Source organism: Pygocentrus nattereri, chromosome 9, assembly GCF_015220715.1.
Source record: "Pygocentrus nattereri isolate fPygNat1 chromosome 9, fPygNat1.pri, whole genome shotgun sequence".
Classification (NCBI taxonomy): domain Eukaryota; kingdom Metazoa; phylum Chordata; class Actinopteri; order Characiformes; family Serrasalmidae; genus Pygocentrus; species Pygocentrus nattereri.
In genome coordinates this window covers 16,051,130-16,069,522 of record NC_051219.1, presented here as the reverse complement: position 1 = coordinate 16,069,522, position 18,393 = coordinate 16,051,130, and the positions used below count along the sequence as shown (strand labels likewise).

The 18,393-nt window shown below is 39.5% G+C and overlaps 1 protein-coding gene across 7 annotated transcripts; it reads right to left on the bottom strand.

Annotated features, from left to right (window-relative positions):
• Positions 1 to 297: 297 nt before the first annotated feature.
• tmem269 (transmembrane protein 269) lies at positions 298 to 17,986 on the bottom strand. Of its 7 annotated transcripts, none has more exons than XM_037541024.1 (9): positions 17,931 to 17,986; positions 15,664 to 15,723; positions 13,319 to 13,383; positions 12,621 to 12,748; positions 7,857 to 8,004; positions 7,094 to 7,191; positions 5,872 to 6,015; positions 4,019 to 4,219; positions 298 to 2,912 (listed from the first exon to the last, which is right to left on the bottom strand). In XM_037541024.1, exons 5-9 carry the CDS (start codon positions 7,895 to 7,897, stop codon positions 2,803 to 2,805), a joined length of 594 nt encoding a protein of 197 aa, XP_037396921.1. In that variant the 5' UTR covers positions 7,898 to 8,004; positions 12,621 to 12,748; positions 13,319 to 13,383; positions 15,664 to 15,723; positions 17,931 to 17,986; the 3' UTR covers positions 298 to 2,802. The 7 variants fall into 7 exon arrangements, with proteins under 7 accessions (XP_037396921.1, XP_037396920.1, XP_037396919.1 ...); XM_037541023.1 differs by lacking the exon at positions 17,931 to 17,986 and adding an exon at positions 17,363 to 17,556; XM_037541022.1 differs by lacking the exon at positions 12,621 to 12,748.
• Between the last annotated feature and the right edge of the window lie 407 nt (positions 17,987 to 18,393).

The window sequence follows — 18,393 nt, the reverse complement described above, 5'->3', positions numbered from 1 at the left end:
CCTGCTATCATCAAACTGCTGGAGTCGTACATCCACCTGGCTGATACGAAACCCCTATCTGCAGCACAACCAATAGACATCTGTGAATACATGAGGAAGGCAGGTCTGCCACCTTGAGTGTTCAACACAGCTTCCTTCTAAAATAAACATTTAAGAAACTGTCTTCAGCAGATAACACAGCACCAGAGCTGCCTTAACACTGACTTCAGCAGCTTTTTTAACGTGTTCACAGTTGTCAGTTCATTAAAGATGGAACAGACTACTGAGCACATCTAAATCAAAAGTGAAAAATGTGACTTGTACGCCACTCCGTTTTTAATCAAAGTTCAACACAAGTGGTGCAACTTAACACAAAATCATGCCTGTTGTGTTACAGATTTGTGTTACCTTCCATTAACCTGTAAACAGTACATTTAGGCTATTTATGGAAGATGATTTCCCTGGACCGAGCATGAAGAAAAATCCCTTAAACAGTTGCACAGCTAGACCAGCAAAACACTTTGGCAGGATCCTAAAATCGTCTCTCAAAACAACTGCTGCCTGAAACGGTCCTCTGCCATAAGTCTGGAGGGGGCGACTGCAGAATTAGCCAAAATCACACTTAATCCAGATACTAGGTGAGCTAACTCTCTGAGGCCTTTACCTGTATGATACTGTAGTGGCTTTTACTATGTAGTGTGGTCGACGTGTCACTAAACAGATGACTGACAGTAAAGCCAACCTGAATTAAATGCCAGTCCCCTCTAAAAAATACCTCATTAATGTACTGATATTTTAAATGCTAATGGTATGTAAAGTGTTTCCCTTTACATCAAATACCTATCCTACCAATACAGACACGCCAATTACTGTAAATATATACAGTCATGTAAAAAAATAAGACACCCTATAAAAGCCTGTGTGTTTTTAACATATTTGGACATGTGGAAATAAAATATGCATTTAAACAATATTGAGAGATACAAGTAACATAACTAAATGAACTGAAAAAAAGACTTTTAAAAACTTTCTGTAAAGTGTAATTTAAAAAAATGCAATTTCTAGTGAGGAATAAATTAGGACACCCCCACATTTCACATATTCCTACTTAAAATGATTAAAACATCATTACTCAGCATTTTGAAGGAGGCTTGCCTTATTTAAACCTCATTTAGCTTGGTGTGCTCCTGACTGTTGAAGTGAGAGTGAACTCCACGGTGAGATTGAAAGAGCTTTCTGAGGCCAAAACAAAGAAGATTGTAGCAGCTTATGTGTCTAGTAAGGGATTTAAAAAGATCACAAAAGAATTTGAAATCAGCCAATCCACTGTCCGGAAAATAGTCTACAAGCGAACGACATTCAAAACAACTGACAACATGCCCAGGTCTGGCCGCCCTAACATGTTCACCCCAAGAGCAGGGTGCAAGATGCTAAAAGAAGTCTCAAAAAACCCTAAAACTTTCATGGGAGCTGTGCAAGGAGGAATATGAAGGCCAGACTGAAGTTTGCCAGATAGAACGTAGACAAAGAGCAGAACCTCTGGAATATTGTTCTTTGGACAAATGAGTGTATTGAATTATTTGGACACCATAACAGAAGGCATGTTTGGCTTAAACCAAATGCAGCATTCCAGGAAGAGAACCTCATATCAACTGCAAAGCATGGAGGTGGAAGTATCATGGTTTAGGGATGCTTTGCTGCAGCAGGACCTGGCCAGCTCACCATTATGGAATCTACCATGAATCCTACTGTGTATCAGAGGGTGCTTGAGGAACATGTGAGACCATCTGTAAAAAATTAAAGCTGAAGCGGAACTGGACCCTGTAACATGACAATGACCCAAAACCTACCAGTAAATCCACCAAGGACTGGCTGAAAACTAAGAAACAGGGTCCTGGAATGGCCAAGTCAAAGCCGAGGTGATAATCCCATTGAGATGCTATGGGGTGACTTGAAATAGGCTGTTCAAGCAAGACATCCATCAAACATCTCACAACTGAAAGAATTTTGCATTGAGGAGTGGGGCAAACATTCCTCAGACTGATGTCACTGGTAGATGGATACAAGAAGCATCTCACTGAAGTTATTTCAGCCAAAGTGGGGAACAATAGCTATAAAGGGTAGGGTCTCCTAACTTTTTCCTCAGTTAGAAAACGCATTTTGTTAATATTTTGTGTTTAATGAGTAAAACAAGGTTCATTTTTGTTATTTACCTGCAATTAACTCACTTTCTTTTCCAGAGACATTAGACTGAATTAAGTGAATATTTGATGGAGTGTCCTAATTTTTTCACATGACTGTACATGAAATATTTGTTCTAATCAGTAGTCAGTCTCATCTGTTTTCCAACAGTAACCAGAAAAAAATACTCCTAAAACAAATCCACCAAAAAAGTATTATTCACAGCAAAGCTGACATCGTCTGACGTTTTGACGGAATCCGTTTCTGTGATTCGGTACACTGCAACTGTTTCAAGATCACCACACGCATCAGAGACAACGGAATACTTCTGTGTCATCCTCTGTGAACACAACATCCAAAGTCACTGGTCCTTGGATCCCTCGAATACAAAAGCGCTTCTGAGGCAGCCTGCAAAAAGGCTATTTTGCTCTCGAGATCAGGTAGATTTCATCATCATGACCTGGAATTTATCACCTCAAAACTAAAACAATAAAAAAAAAAAAAGCATACAATGTCCAGAGTTTCTTAGATTGAGCAATGGTTTGATCCTCCATGACAACAAGCAGCAGAAGATTCCAATGGGGCCATACAGGCCTTCTTCAAACCTGGAGTGTCAGAGTTTGGGCCAGATCGCGGATGTTATTACACTTTGCAGCTCCACAGGGCCGTTGGGAACAAAATGTACGAAACTGACCATAGCAAGTAGTACACACAAGCAGGTGGGAATGAGGAGCAGAAGACCATTACAACACCTGGAAAGAGGGAAAAAAAAGCAATATATCAGTGCATCGCTGACCATTTTCACAGAGCATTCATTGAAATACAATATAAATGTACAAAACCTAGTACCAAAAACGATGGAACAGTTTGTGAAATACCTAAAAGGAATGAAAAGCAGTATCCAGTAAATTCTCTTTGATGTGTACTAAATTGAAATCCGCATAACAGATCCCTGAAAAAGACGTCATCTAAGGCAGCATATGTCGTTCTTAACTGTACTTAAATGTTATAGTTATGTATTATATATGATATATGTTGCCTCCACATATGTGCCAGTTACCCATGCCATGGACATTAACACACTGGCTTTTGAACTTTGCACTGGTAACAATCTGAATGCTCCTTTTCTTTTTTGGCCAGGAGAACACAACATTCATTATTTACACAAAAAATCTAAAAAGTTGACCACAATACATATTTCGAAAAGTGCATCAGTCCTTTTCAAATGAGCTTGGGTCCAGATGTCTATGCCCTTCCAGGCCACTGTTGACATATGGCTTCTGTTGTTCACAGTGCAGTCCTCTCATGTCTATGCAGTGACAAATGGTGTTTACTGACCACGATTTGTCAAAAGATTCCAGTTCCCATGGTAATGTCTATCCAAAGAAGCAATTCGGTTTTTAGTTCAGTGCCATTTGAGGAATCCAAGGTCAACTGGATTTAGATATTGCCCTTTATTCACCAGATTTAATGGGATTCCATGAACCTTTTGATGGTATTGTGCGCTGTAAAGTGTGATGTCTCTGAAGTCTTCGCAATTACACGTTGAGAAATGTTGTTCTTTAACTATTGGACTTTTCACTTAGGCAAAGTGCAGGGATAGGTAACCTATCCTTTCTCATAAATCCTCTCATAAATCCTTTCCTGAATGTTCCTTTTACACCCAAGCATGATTGTGTAATCGGTTTAAGTTTCTGAACATTTTGCAAAGTTCCTAGTTTTAAAGGGCCTGTGCCTCAACTTTTTGGAACCTGATGCCGGACTTCAATTTCACAATGAGCATTTATTTACAAAAATAATGCATATTTAAATTTCTTTCATTTCCTAAAAAAAAAAAGCAAAAAAAATATTTCTGTACCTCCAACATATACCACTTTCTTCCAGGCCTGGGATTCCAGCACCCTGTCATGAGGATAGAAGCTCTGGCTCACCATGAAAAGGATCATGGCCACAGCAGTGACGCGAAGCACAGCCATATTACCCCCAGTAAGGAGAGATGTGCAGGAGAGAATGGCAGAGGAATAGATGCATGGCAAGCCACGGTACATGAAAGGAATACCTGAGCAGGACAGAACAAGGATCATGTTAATTTAAAAAAAAACAACTTTGAATTCACATTTTTTAACTACCTACGCTTTACTACCTAGGTGGGTAAGTGGAGGACATCTTAGTGGAAAATGGATCCAAATTATTATAATATTCATTACCCAAATACAACTGCTCTGATCACGCTTCTGAACATACACACAGAGGATGATCTCAATACAACCTTAATGAAACATAATATGCCACTGTAACCACTTTTTAAGGTTAAAAGAGACTCAGGTAACCTGTCTATCTTGCCTCTGATACAGTTAACTAGGATGGTCTACTGACTGACTGAAAAACTGGGTTAGCCTCTCTGGTTCAGTTTTGAAATCAGGAATACTACGATGCATTGGGCTCTTAGCTTTCCAAGATCTTGCTTCATATTGGGCCTTTTTTATTTGATCTGTATATACTTCTGTCCCACAACCATATCTGTCCTTATTAATTGATGGTTGGCTGACAGATCTACTTTAGTTCCATGTCTAATGCACAGATAGCATTAACCTATGGATGTATCAGTTTTTAAATAACAAATCTTATTAACAACACTATTACCTGTAAAATAACTTAAAGGGTTCATGATGTTCTCTCCCCATGCCGACAGAGAAACTTCTACCAACTATGTAATCTCACTTTGTTCAGAATGCTGTCAGATTCCGGATATGCACCAGCATGAGGAATTATGCCAGCCTTCAAATCCCATCACTCGCTATTGGCATCCTTTCCATTTGAAAGGGCCTTTATTATCTTTCATTATCATTATATTGTTTTTTTAGCTGTTGGCTGGATATCTTTGGTTGGTGAACTATTCTATATACTACTTAAGGTCCAGCAGTGAAAAAGGTGTTTGAAGACTCCAGCAGCACTGCCGTGTCTGATCCACTTGTAACCAGCGCAACACACACTAACTGTGCATTAGTGCCACCACCACATCAGTGTCACTGCAGAGCTGAGAATGATCCACCACCAAATACCTGCTCTGTAGTGGTCCTGTGGGGGTCCTGACCATTAAGGAACAGGGTAAAATAGGGCTAACAAAACACACAGAGAAAGTAATTGTAGAATTACAAAGAGCACCAATATGGTAATTAGGTAATAAAATGGTAATAAAATGGGCAATTAGTGTAAAAACAAGGAGGTGGTTCTAATATTAAGGCTCATCACTATACCATGCAGCCCCATAAGGAATTTGAAAAAATATTGGTTCAATATTGCTTTTAACTTTTTTGTTTTGTTCAGATTCAGATTCTTTTTCTTCCTGTTCCAGAAATATTGTTCTCTTTCTATTCTGGTCTTTCGGATGTAACCTGTTTGAACTGACATTTTCCATATTATTATTATCATTATTATAACAACTACTATTACTATTGTTATTGTTGATTAGATGGCACAATACCCCGTGTTCTTTGTATCAGTCCAATACTTTGCTTTTAAACATTTATTCCTTTAAATTTTGAGTCAGCATTTTGCTGATATTGGCCCAACACTGATACACAGTATCTGACTGGTGTCATTTCTTTTATCCTTTTTTATTAATGCATTATTTGAAAAAATATTTGATAAGCGCAAATGGGGGAGCACATTTCTCTGTCAATTAATGGCAAGAGACGCCAGGTTCCTCACCGGTCGAGAAGAAGACGAGGCGGACTAACACAGAAAGCACATAGCATATGCAGAGGAGGTTATCCAGGAAACTAGGAGTCCTTAGTAGCAGAGAAGTTGCAATTCCAAAAGTTGTGAAATCAGCAAAATCATCCAGTTTGGCACCTAAAAAACAAGATGAGAAAAATGAAGCCATAGTTTAACTGCACTGCAATTCCCTTTACTCACAAATTCATCATGCCTGAGGTAAGATGACTATTTTCATTCCTATGTCAAGTAGTAAAAACAGGTGCTTCAGCAAGAGCTTATGACAGCTACCAGTGTTAATCCTCTCTATGGGAACTTTATCGGCCTAAGATAACCTTTCCATTGTGGGCTTAGGGGCTGGGAGCACAGAGTGAAACGTTGCCATAAATTTCAGTGTCAGCCCCAAAATAGCTCACCACCATCATCCTCTTTAAACAATTCACTGGGGTCTCTTCGTCCCTGTAGTTTGGGGGCATGTTTTCGTTTGTCTATGTACATGGGGTGATTTTGGCTCAGGCTCATGCAAGCACGCTGGAATTCCAATCCCAAGGTCAACCATTTGAGCAATGTCAGATATGCAGGGATTCCAAAGCGTCAGGATAAAGCAGACAATTAGAGCCTGATCCCCCCGAATTAGACGGACTAATCAGAAAGTGATTGTTCGATTGACAGAAAGGGGAGGGGCAAAGAGGGCAAAACAACACCAAGCAATAAGGTCACACAGAAAAAACGAGCATAGAGCACAAAGCAACTGAAGAGGACAAGGCACGGGACATTGTGGGAGCATTGCCGAGCTATTTCAAGCAGCTGGGCGGACGTGACCATCCACACACAATTGCATAGTTTCCCACTCAAGAGTTTTTGGGGGGATTTGCTTCAGTTGTTTAGGGTGATAAAGCAAGACAATAAAAAACGCTAACAAAAAAGCACAACTCCAACAAAACCTCAAACCATCTAAAAGGATGTGTTTTCAAAGATGACTTCCCTCCACATGGAAAGGGGTTTAGCAGATGTGAAGCTGGGTTGCTGGACAAAATCCAAGAGGAAATAATCACATGCAACATGAATGAAATTGTGGAATACATCAGAAGTCAGAGGAGGTCGTCAGGAATCAGAGGAGAAAAGGAGGGAATGGAAACTGTCACTGCTTAAGGCTGATATTCTTACAACTTCCTAACAGAAATTAAGGGGACAGTTCACTTTCCAACAGACTCACCCAACACAGAACAGGCGTTCAGTCGCCTAGCGACTGCTCCATCTGCCAAATCCAGCAGGTAACCAATCAGCACTAACCAGCATGCAGCATAATGGTGGCTGTGGAAGAAAAGTGTTTATAGGTGACAACACAGCATGAAGTGCTACAATGTTTTCGAAATCACCTGCACTTCAGTTTCTCTGCGACTCAGTAACGTTCAAAAGTTAGGAATCGATTATGTTTCAGATAAATGTAGAAAATTATTCTTACATGCCACTACTACTCTACAAATTCACAGGTTTCAAATGTGCAGAAAGCAGAAAAAAAGACAAAAGAAGTCATTTTATGTCCAAAACGATGGAGAGCTGTAGGCACTTCTGTAATAACGGAGAAAGCTGAGTGACACTGAGAATGAAATAATAAAACTGATATCCAGATTACCTCGTATTTCAAAAGAGGTAGTTAAGCCTTGATGCAAATAACTAAATGACTGTAAATATATAATTACAATACGTCATTTATCACTTTCTCTTTGTTTCTGAAACACTTTTGGATGTCTTTTGTTTAGAAATTAAAATTCAAATCCACTTTGCATTATTCTTGTAAATAAAATTTAACAGGGAAAATACAGTGAGAACGAGAGTGAATATTGGCTGTGACAGATGTAAAAAGTTGTAAAAAACAGCTGAAGTTGTCTAAGTTGAAGTAAGGACATAAGAAAAGTATCACTTGCCACAGCTTGAAGTTACTTTTATTATTAGTGTACAAACACCAGTGGCCTTACCCATTTAGACTGCTGAGAATGGAAGCCATCCCCATGACCATGTTGGCAACAGATAGAGCATTGGCAGCATTTTTACGGGCAAACTCCTTGAGCTGGACCCAATTGGCCCGTTCTCTCAGAAACAGTTTGTTGGTGCGCTGGAAAAAGCCTGAGACCAAGCAGAAAGGGTAACGATTACACAGTGGCTGTTATTTTGGCAGCGTTTACCTGTAGAAAGCCTGGTATGAGATGAGCTTACAGCACAAATGAATTCTGCAAGTTCAGGTGATAAGCTGATCTCAGATCATCACTTCACTGGTCATTTTTAAATCTAAATATATTTTATGAACAACATAAACAGTCTGCATGGGTTTCCTCTGGGTGCTTCAGTATCATTCCACAGCCCAAAGACATGAAGTCAGAAGAACTGGGGATGCTAAATTGGTGTGACTGTGTGTGTGTGTACATGTATTCGTCTGCGCGTCTGCACTGTGATGGACTGACGGCCTGTCCTGGGTGTTTCCTGCTTTCCACCTAATGAGCGCTGGGATAGACTCCAGCACTCCGGCAACCCAAGAGGATAAGCAGTTTAATACATGCGTGTGTGTGTGTGTGTGTGTGTGCGCACATACATGTATTTGATGAAATTTTTTATTTTATTTCTATTTGTCTAAATCTAAGGCAGCTACATTTGGATATTCACCAGAAAACTCTGGAAAAAAGGATTTTTTTTTTCACTTTACAGCAAAAATAAATATCCTAGTTAGAATAAAAAACAAACATTTGCCAAATCTGCTCATTTTTTCCTGTTAAACATAGGCTAATACATTATTGTCATATATACAACAATCAGAAAGTTATAAGAGCAAAAATATGCCATTTACAGCCAATAGCAAAAACAGTATACCACTTAGGGTACAGCTTATAGCACAATTTTATAAGAATATACAGCCCCTGTAACTTATCTTGCCACCATACTTATAACAAAATAACAATTAAATAATTGAAAAGTTTGTTTCATGAACAAATCATACTGTTGTTAAGGGAAAAAAAGCTGTTTGAAGAGCAAAGGATAATAAACAAAAAGCTTGCAACAATCAGAGAACGGCAATCAAGTGCAGTGTGCAAAGATAGGAATGCTCGTGCTGTATTAAGTCATTAGAAGAATAAAAGAGAGAATGCAGGCTTGATGCTTTTCAAGAATCCTTAAGCATGATCAGGCTTATTTATAACAAGACCTTAGAATCATGTGGTTTAGTCTGACAAAACTGTATGTCTTAAATTTAAGGTCACATGTTCCCTATTTCTGTGAGGGGCTTTAGGTTCGTCATGTTTGAAAAGACACAGTTATGCTGTCTAATAAGTGTAATAAATGTTTTAGTCTGCCAACATCAGTTTTGTCAGTTACAACCTTAATATACCAAGGTCTTTACATACATTCGGTATTAAAGGTCAGTTTACCACACGGCTAGACCTAGTCTCAGACTACAAGAACCAAAATATGGATGTACAGTCATATGCAAAAGTTTGAACATCCCCAGTCAAATTACATTTCGTTGATTTTCTTAGTGAAAATAAAGTTAACTCATCCTCTACAGGGGACAAACGAAAATATGTCATTTTACTGCACAATTTCTATGTACTTGCAGAGTTTAACATATTGGAAAAAAATAGAAAACAAAAAATCTTTCACAGGTTTTTTATGTTTTCTTTCCCTCAACATGTTAAATTCAACACATAAACAATCATTATGCATTAAAAATTTGCAAAAGCATGACTGTAGAGTGTGTGTTAACTTAATTAACATGTAATGTGAGCAGGGCACCCACATTTTTGCATACAACTGTAAGATTTAGTTCAAGACTAGGTTTCAGCTATACCTGGAAAACTACCTTTATTCACAACTGTACTTGCACTGAAATGGTCAATGTATCTAAGTGCATTAGTTATTGAAATACTGTAATCAGGTTAGTTAAAAACAGCACTCAACCACAGAGATATTCCGACTGGCTCCTGCATAGAGGGGTATGTGTACAAAGAATAAAATATAGTATAAAAAAGGAACAAAACAAGCCGTGAACTTTTCATATGTGAATTGTATGTTGGGATGTGGGCGCCTATTTCAAATGCCTGTTTTATTTGTGCCAAGTAAAAAAAAAAACAAAAAAAACAAAAACACAAAAAACAGTTATACTTCCATAGTTGTATTTACTGGCTCACAGAGATGAACAATAATATTAGTACTGTATTGATATTAGCAGATAATTTCTTAAAATCCACTTACCTCTGGTTATTAGGGTTTGACTTTTATGAATGCAGTGCAGGTGCATTAGCTAGCCTTAAGCATGCATTGTTTTATGAATTATGAATTAGCTCTTGTTTTGAAACAGACCAGACATCAATGGGCAATCTTCATTATTTTCATAGCCTTGTGGCCTGAAATGCTTTGATGCGGCATATTTCATGTTTTTTATCTCTGTGCTAATCAATAAGCATCATTACCAGCAGACAAATATCAATTATTGGCAGCAGCCCAGATATTTATAGTGGTGCATTCCTACTCATTCACAGTATATGGGTCAATGGTATGCATTTTTTTGTGCCCAACTCTATTATTTTCCTGTAAAATCATTTAATAATACATAAGATATATATATCATTTTGGAATACCTACTTTATGTGAATACGTTTTCTGTGTGTCAAAAATAACGGTTATTTTAGGCATCATGCTTCCCGAAGTGTAAAAATGTCAGATGGAATGACCATACATGCAGATTAAATGAACTAAAATAAAAAATAAATTCAAAATAGTGATTTTGCTGTATAAAAGTCTAAATAAAATAGTTTGGCATGATTTTATGTTTGAAACCTTTAAACTCCTAAACATTTTCAGTAACTACAGGGACTTCAGAGCAAACTGGCTGAGCTTTTCTTAGGTTATAGAAGTGTTTGATAAACTTTGGGCCCTCACCTTTTAAGGGGTGAAAAACTTTTGTCTGTAAATATTGATTTCTTCAAATGTCACATAGGGCACAGCCAAGAACAAAGATAAAAAAAAAAGTAAAACAAAAAGTCAAACTGGGAGTGTACAATACTAAGGTCAGTAGCCCTTTTCATTTTTCAGTCCTGGTTAGGCTGGTTCAGTAAACTAAATCAGGTGGTGTGAGCCCAGATCTTGAAAACTTATTTTCAAAAAGTTTTTTAAAAATTATATTTATAAAAACTTTTTTAAAATATATAATAAAAGCTTGTATAATATAATATTTTATAGTTCAATGGCAAAGGTTTACATGGGTGCCTGACAAATTATATTATAAATACACTACATTGCCAAAAGTATTCACTCAACCATCCAAATCATTGAATTCAGGTGTTCCAATCACCTCCATGGCCACAGGTGTATAAAACCAAGCACCTAGGCCTTCAGACTGCTTCTACAGACATTAGTGAAAGAATGGGTCGCTCTCAGGAGCTCAGTGAATTCCAGTGTGGTACTGTGACAGGATGCCACGTGTGCAAGTCCAGTCGTGAAATTTCCTCACTACTAAATATTCCACAGTGAACTGTCAGTGCTATTATAACAAAGTGGAAGCGATTGGGAACGAAAGCAACTCAGCCATGAAGTGGTAGGCCACGTAGAATGACAGAGCGGGTCAGCAGATACTGAAGTGCATAGTGTGCAGAGGTCGCCAACTTTCTGCAGAATCAATCGCTACAGACCTCCAAACTTCATGTGGCCCTCAGATTAGCTCAAGAACAGCGTAGAGAGCTTCATGGAATGGGCTTGGCATGGCAGAGCAGCTGCAGCCAAGCCTTACATCACCAAGCGTAATGCAAAGCATCAAATGCAGTGGTGTAAAGCGTCAACACTGGACTCTAGAGCAGTGGAGACGTGTCCTCTGGAATAACATCACGCTTCTCCGTCCGGCATTCCGATGGACGAGTCTGGGTTTGGTGGTTGCCAGGAGAACAGTACTTGTCTGACTGCAAGTGTAAAGTTTGGTGGAGGGGGGGGGATTATGGTGTGGGGTCATTTTTCAGGAGTTGGGCTCGGCCCCTTAGTTCCAGTGAAATGAACTCTTAATGCTTCAGTAGACCAAGAGATTTTGTTCAATTTCATGCTCCCAACTTTGTGGGAACAGTTTGGGGACGGCCCCTTCCTATTCCAACATGACTGTGCACCAGTGCATAAAGCAAGGACCATAAAGACATGGATGAGCAAGTTTGGTGAGGAAGAACTTGACTGGCCTGCACAGAGTCCTGACCTCAACCTGATAGAACACCTTTGGGATGAATTAGAGCGGAGACTGTGAGCCAGGCCTTTTCATCCAACATCAGTGTCTGACCTCACTAATGCGTTTCTGGAAGAAGGTCAAAAATTCCCACAAACACACTCCTAACCCTTGTGGAAAGCCTTTCCAGAAGAGATGAAGCTGTTATAGCTGCAAAGGGTGGGTCAACATCATATTAAACCCTACGGATTATGAATGGGATGTCACACAAGTTCATACGCGTGTGAAGCCAGACGAGCGAATACATTTGGCAATATAGTGTTTTCAGTAGTCATTAATAACTTAGAATCTTTTTTTTGATAACAGTGTGGTGAAATTCATTGTCCTGTTTAGAAATACATATCTACCTTTATTAAAGCTAATAAATAACACACCGAATCAACAGATGCTTGTAAACATTTCGAAAATTATCATATTGAAATCCCTTATTTGTCATTGACCCATAGTACTGCAGTTAAGCTATCACTACAGATTTAAAGGTTCAATTACTTACACAAATATTATTAACTGTAGTGGATCTTAATTGTAAAGTTGGGGCTTGGGAAAAAAGTGAAAACCCAACAGGCTCTTCTTGGCATCCTAACGCTGTTCTTTGATGAAGGCTGTTGTGCCACTGAAACGCTGCAAAGATTTTTAATGAAGATATACAAAGAGTTCTTTGTCCCGCAGCAAATGAGTGGGTATACAATGTGAATCAAGTTTTCTCCTTTGGCTGGATGATATATTTGCTAAAAGAACACACACAGTGTTATTCATTTGACAGTAAATAAGCAGTGACAAAGTACAGAACAGAGAAAGACTGCAGTCATCTGGTCACAGTTTATCGTTAAACCTCAAATGCAGTCGAATTTAGTGAGCATTTTCACAATATTCCAGAATCCATAAGCACAGCAGATTTGCTAGTTTCCTTCAACTCAAAACAGTGAAGAGTAAAACAAACACACCGTCATTTCCTATCAGCTATCAGTACCGTCATTTCTATTAAGTGGTTGTGGCAGGGAGGTGGGGGGCTGGAGGCATGCAAGGACACATGCAGTATGATATTCTTTTCAGTAAACGGTGAATGATTTAAAGGTCAACAGAGAAGAAAGTAAGCTAAGCACAAACGTAAGCAAAGGACCATCTAAAATCTTGTTCTTAAAAGCCTAAAATCTATTACAGACATCAAAAAGTTTAATGCAAGGTTCCTACTATTGCGCTTTGCAACCTGAACTTGACGTGACTCCAAAGCCAGTAGATTGCAAGCGACTCTTCATCTGAAAGAAAACAACCAATCAGATAAAGCACACAGCCAACAGCACATCATTCACCACAAAGCTGCATTACGCTTTCATTTGCTTTTACTTTTATCAGACCAACCCAGATTCACCAGTTGTCTTAGATCAATTTAGAAACTGAGGGACTGGTGAACACTAGGGCTGAAAGATTAAACCCTTTTTTCTTACCTTTTTCTCAAAATCCAATTTCAAAGAGCGCAATTTTCAAACTGCAAGAGCTGTGATTTTAATTATAGCTAATTATTAATTATACATTATCAACAACATTGTCTTAACAGGTAAAAAGAAAAACCCCAGTTGCTCTCAATGTGTTCTGGTAATAACTAAAAATGATAAAATACATAGTTTACTAAATCTAGTAAAATCAATTAAATCATTCTGCTTTATTTTTTTAATTATTTAGCCAGGTATCGTTGTTTATGTATTCAAAAAAAAGAGTTAGGTCCCAGTATTTGTCATGTTTGTGAGAATAATCCATGCTATGTTCTTGGGCTGGACCTTCATTTACAGATAATGATTACAATTTAAATTGCAGTCACATTTGTGAATAGGATATTTTCTTTAAAACAATTAAAATATTAGATATTTTCTGAAAATCGTTCAGCCCTAGTAAATACTGAAGTCATTCTTAAGTAAAACAAAATCGAACAAAAATTAGCCTTGAAAATCAGCTCCACATGGGTAAAACTCCTCTGTTTAGACCACGCTTGGCTGGTTTATTCAGCTGATTATTCTGAGCATAAGTAATTAAAACAGCCAAGTTTTAGACTTCACATGTCGTCACTGCTGTGTTTATATTCAGTATAAATTTGGAAACTGTAAAAAATGATTTGCGTTTAATCAGCGAGTGAAAAGTGACTGCTGCAAAGTAAACACGCAGCCAAATGACTGAAACCTGTTTAAATTTCCTATAGAAAAGCAGATATTTAGTAGATCACTGATTTAAAAAGATCACAGGGCAAAATGTGGTGGTGGTATTGCTTTAGGTTGTATCATGACTTTGTTGAGCGATGTGAAAAGTCCCAATCAGGGACAGACCTGAAACAACCCTGCCCTGCTGCCATTCCACAGCTCTGACCATGTAAGGTTTACTTATAGAGAGCATGTTATACGTTCTAAGCACGCTGAAGTGTCTCCTAAGTGCAGTCATCTTGTAGACGTGGTGTCCCGTTGTTTTGAATTAGGGCTTCAAAAACAACCATTTGTCGCTGTTTCATGATTCACATCCAAAACAGCATTGTCAGTACAAATGGAGCAGATGGGGCATGAGCATGAACAGAACATCAGGAATTACGCATCAACTCCATACAAAAAATCCCACATGTTACCAAAGTCTGGCTAGATTCAGGATTTCAGCACAGATGGAGGGCACAGGCTCAGGTTCTCTGAATTAAAGCCTGAATTTCTGCAATGCTGCCTCATCAGTGCGAGTCGTGGGGGCTCAAGCTCTGTGACTGAACTCAGGCATTACCTGGTAATGACTACTGACCAAGAGCTAGCTTAATGAAAACTAATGAATAAATAAATTATAAATAGAGTGTGATCCTCTTTAGCTATTACTGATATAGTGTTTGGAGGTGCACTTTAGGGATGCACCATCAGATTCAGCCAAGAGAATCAGAGGATTTTTGCTCGAAGCATGCAATCAGTCATTTTATTGCTTTTATTTTGGCTGATCTGTGTCGCAAATTTATTATGCTTGATAAAGTGAGCCAGAAAAGCCAGTGCAAGGTCTGGGTTAAAAAAAAGGCGAATAAAAATTCACCTGGCTGTGAAGAAATCAGAAGCTGAATCAGTCATGAAATGTAACCATCGGCACATCCCTGTAAAATATTAGCAATACTGTTGACGTGTCTACTGAACACAGCAAACACTGACGGCAGTGTCGTGAGGGACCATGGCACAGCTGATGCAGCCTGATTTATTAATAAATGCTATACTGCTTGAATGTCTCTAATTAAAACCCACCTAGCCTTAAAACAGCCTTATATCCACTGACACTGTAAAAGCGTGGCTCCAGTGGGCCACGGCAGAGCTGTCCTCGGCACATGTTAATGTCCGAGTGGGCTTCGCGTGTTTGTGTCACTCCTTAATCGACACAATACTTAGTCAGTGACAACATCGGAAAAACAACAGATATGACAGAATGCTCTCCAGCAGTAACCCAACATTCAAAACCACAGCACGCCGGACAGAGGTACAGTAAAACAGAGGAGAATGTGTAGATGCTGAGAATGGAGCAATGCAAGTAAACCGTACCGGAGGATGGAGTTAGCAGGATCATGGTGGCTCTTTGAGTCTCTACACACAGCACAGCAGCTGGAAACCAACAAGAGCAGGATGGAGTGAGCAGTCAGAACATTAATAACGGCCTTGATTATACATTTTTTAAAAGATCCATATGCATCTAAATAGTTCAGCGTTCTAAGATGACAGTGCGTTCCACTCTGGAGGCAGCTGCCTAACAAATCACTGCCTTTAAAGGCAGCTTTCTCTCTCTGGGCAGCATTTAAACCGATACGGAACCTTAGTAAGCATCGCATCTCTATAGAACCAGCATAACTTTCACTGAGCTGTACATGTTGCAGCTGTTTATACGCTGTAAAGGCAGATACCCTCAGTCTATAAAGATGACTCCCGATTCCGCAGCAGCTGCTGAATGTACGGTGTACGAACAACAGGCTGCTTTAAGGAGCTGTACCTGGAACTCTCGGCCAGTGAACAGTATTATGGGATTGCCTTCGCCGAGAAGGATGCGATGCTGCCTTTAGATTTGGTCAAAATGAGGCAGACAGCTGGCTCGTGCTGCCTTCCATCTTTTGCCTCAGGAGTGGGCAAACAGTGCCTACTTATACAGCTGCCTCCTGGCTGGACTGCACCGCATTTCATGTGGGCCTATTTGTTCCTTGGGTGAAGACAAAGTCCAGTGTCATTCTGCACTGCCCTTTAAATTTCTTTTCTTTTTTAATATCTAAGATCTAAATGAGGGGGTCTGTCACAGAGCACTCGGGCTACTTTCTCCGCAGCTTAGAAAAACTGCCATTCACAGTTTTCCACAGAACTGACCACTCTGCTTTCACACTATCTTAAAAAAGAGCCAAATTAATGCTTCAGTGAGTGCGCAAAACAGCCCAAACCGACGGAGAGAGCACTTTCTCCTGAAGCTCTGAGGGTGCGCTGGATTACATAACGCCAGCTAACGGACTCGGACGCGAGCGTCCAGTGTTATTGAATGTCGGTTACCTCCCTGCGCAGCGAGCCCTGGAAACCTTCAGACGTTATAAAGTGATAAATTAAAGAACATCATTACCACATCTCAACACTTCGACGAAGACACCACAGCCCTTCACTTAAAGTGAAGCTTCTTATTGGCCACCTTCTTATCCGAATTTTCCCGGTCCACCTTAAACGGTCCCGCAGGGCCATTCTGTCTCCTGCTCAGCCACAGGAATGAGGCTGCTTTAAGGTGGAACGGAAAATTAGAATTAAGTGCCTAAATGTGGCGAACATGATAAAAAAGACATTTCGAGAACTTCACTACAACGTATGGTTGTTAAATGAGAGATATGTGACAGATTTTTAGCCTTTTTTTATTTTTTACTTTTGTTCTCGTGAGGTTCCTCTGCGCTCGGTCCGTTTTTTCTCCTCAGCAGGCCCACCAGAGACGGCTAGCAAAGAGGCTAGCGGCCACTCGACATCTTAAAACTCTGACACACTTTATGTCCCCCGAAAAAGAAATGTTTTGAAATGTAAGGCCAGATATCTAGACATTTCTTTAAATTTTAGCTACATTTCTGAGGCAAATTCGGCCAAAAAAAGCGTCTCGATACCGAAATGCGTCATTAACGGTGTAATTTAGCTCACAGACTATTTCCACATCTAAACTCTCTCCAAGGCAGAGCTGCCTCCGTTTAGCCCGGGTGAGAGGAGCTAGTTAACAACTCCTGATGAAACTTACCTGCAGGCAACGTTACAGGCAGGGATGCGATTCGAACAGGGGGCTGAACAGAAGACCTGAGGAGGGCTAAACGTCTTCGACCAAACTAAATAATTATTTAAAGTTCCTGTTCACAACGTTGAGAAAACGCCTTTTACTGCACGATGATGACACAAAATATGCCTCTCATCACCTGCCGGAGAAAACGGGACGCGCCGTTTCAGCGCGACTCTTTTTAAAGCCACTATTCGCTGGAATATTCCACCGGATATGACGTCTCGAGTTTTTCTAGATATTTCGAGGTTTTTTATGCGGCTCATGGAGAAAATACAAAACAAGACAGGGGACAGACAGAGTTAGACAGAGGACGAGGTTCAGGCAGCAGTGCTGGAAAAGATGTCTCAACACAAAGACCAGCAGTGAGGTCTCGGCTTTACAGCAGAGACTCGGCACTCGCTCCACTATGTCATCTGCGCTTAGAGAGGACATATGACGAGATAAAACACGGCGTGTTGCTTCTCAACAGACCACGGGCTCAGGACTGCACTAGTTCTTGTTACTCTAGTTGCGTTTTGTAAGAAATTCTCACCACATTTCCCCGAGCCGAATGATGCATTAAGCGGATCTGCGCGTCCATGAGTAAGGCACCGTCGTCAAACTGCGTGTCCTTATATGCAAGTCTTGTTCTGATCGTCAACACCTGAACAGGTCCAGCTGAAACTCGAGCAATCAAGACCTTCTTGTAATTGTGACTTATTACAGGTGCAGAATTTGCACTAAGTATTGTGGTGATTTATGAATAATATTTTATACACATACAAAAACAAGTAAAAGCTTCTTTACTGTAGGCACCAAAACTGTAAAACCAAATGCGATAAAACGCTTTTTGTCAATACAGTTTACTACAGCAAGTAAAATCTAAATAAAATCTGACATTTTAGTTTCTTTTCTGAAAGGCCCTGATTTGTCAAACCAAAATGCACGGAATAGTTCCCTATTATTGTAACTAAGTAACTACAGCAAGCAGAATTTGAATTCACTTTAGTGTTTAA

Excerpts from the sequence above, each read along its gene's own strand:
- tmem269 (XM_017720893.2), bottom strand. The coding sequence starts at position 15,688 with ATGATCCTGCTAACTCCATCCTCCG. Across the intron at positions 7,192-7,856 it reads ATTCTCAGCAGTCTAAATGG|CCACCATTATGCTGCATGCT; the intron begins GTAAGGCCACTG and ends TTTCTTCCACAG. Across the intron at positions 4,220-5,871 it reads CCTCGTCTTCTTCTCGACCG|GTATTCCTTTCATGTACCGT; the intron begins GTGAGGAACCTG and ends TGTCCTGCTCAG.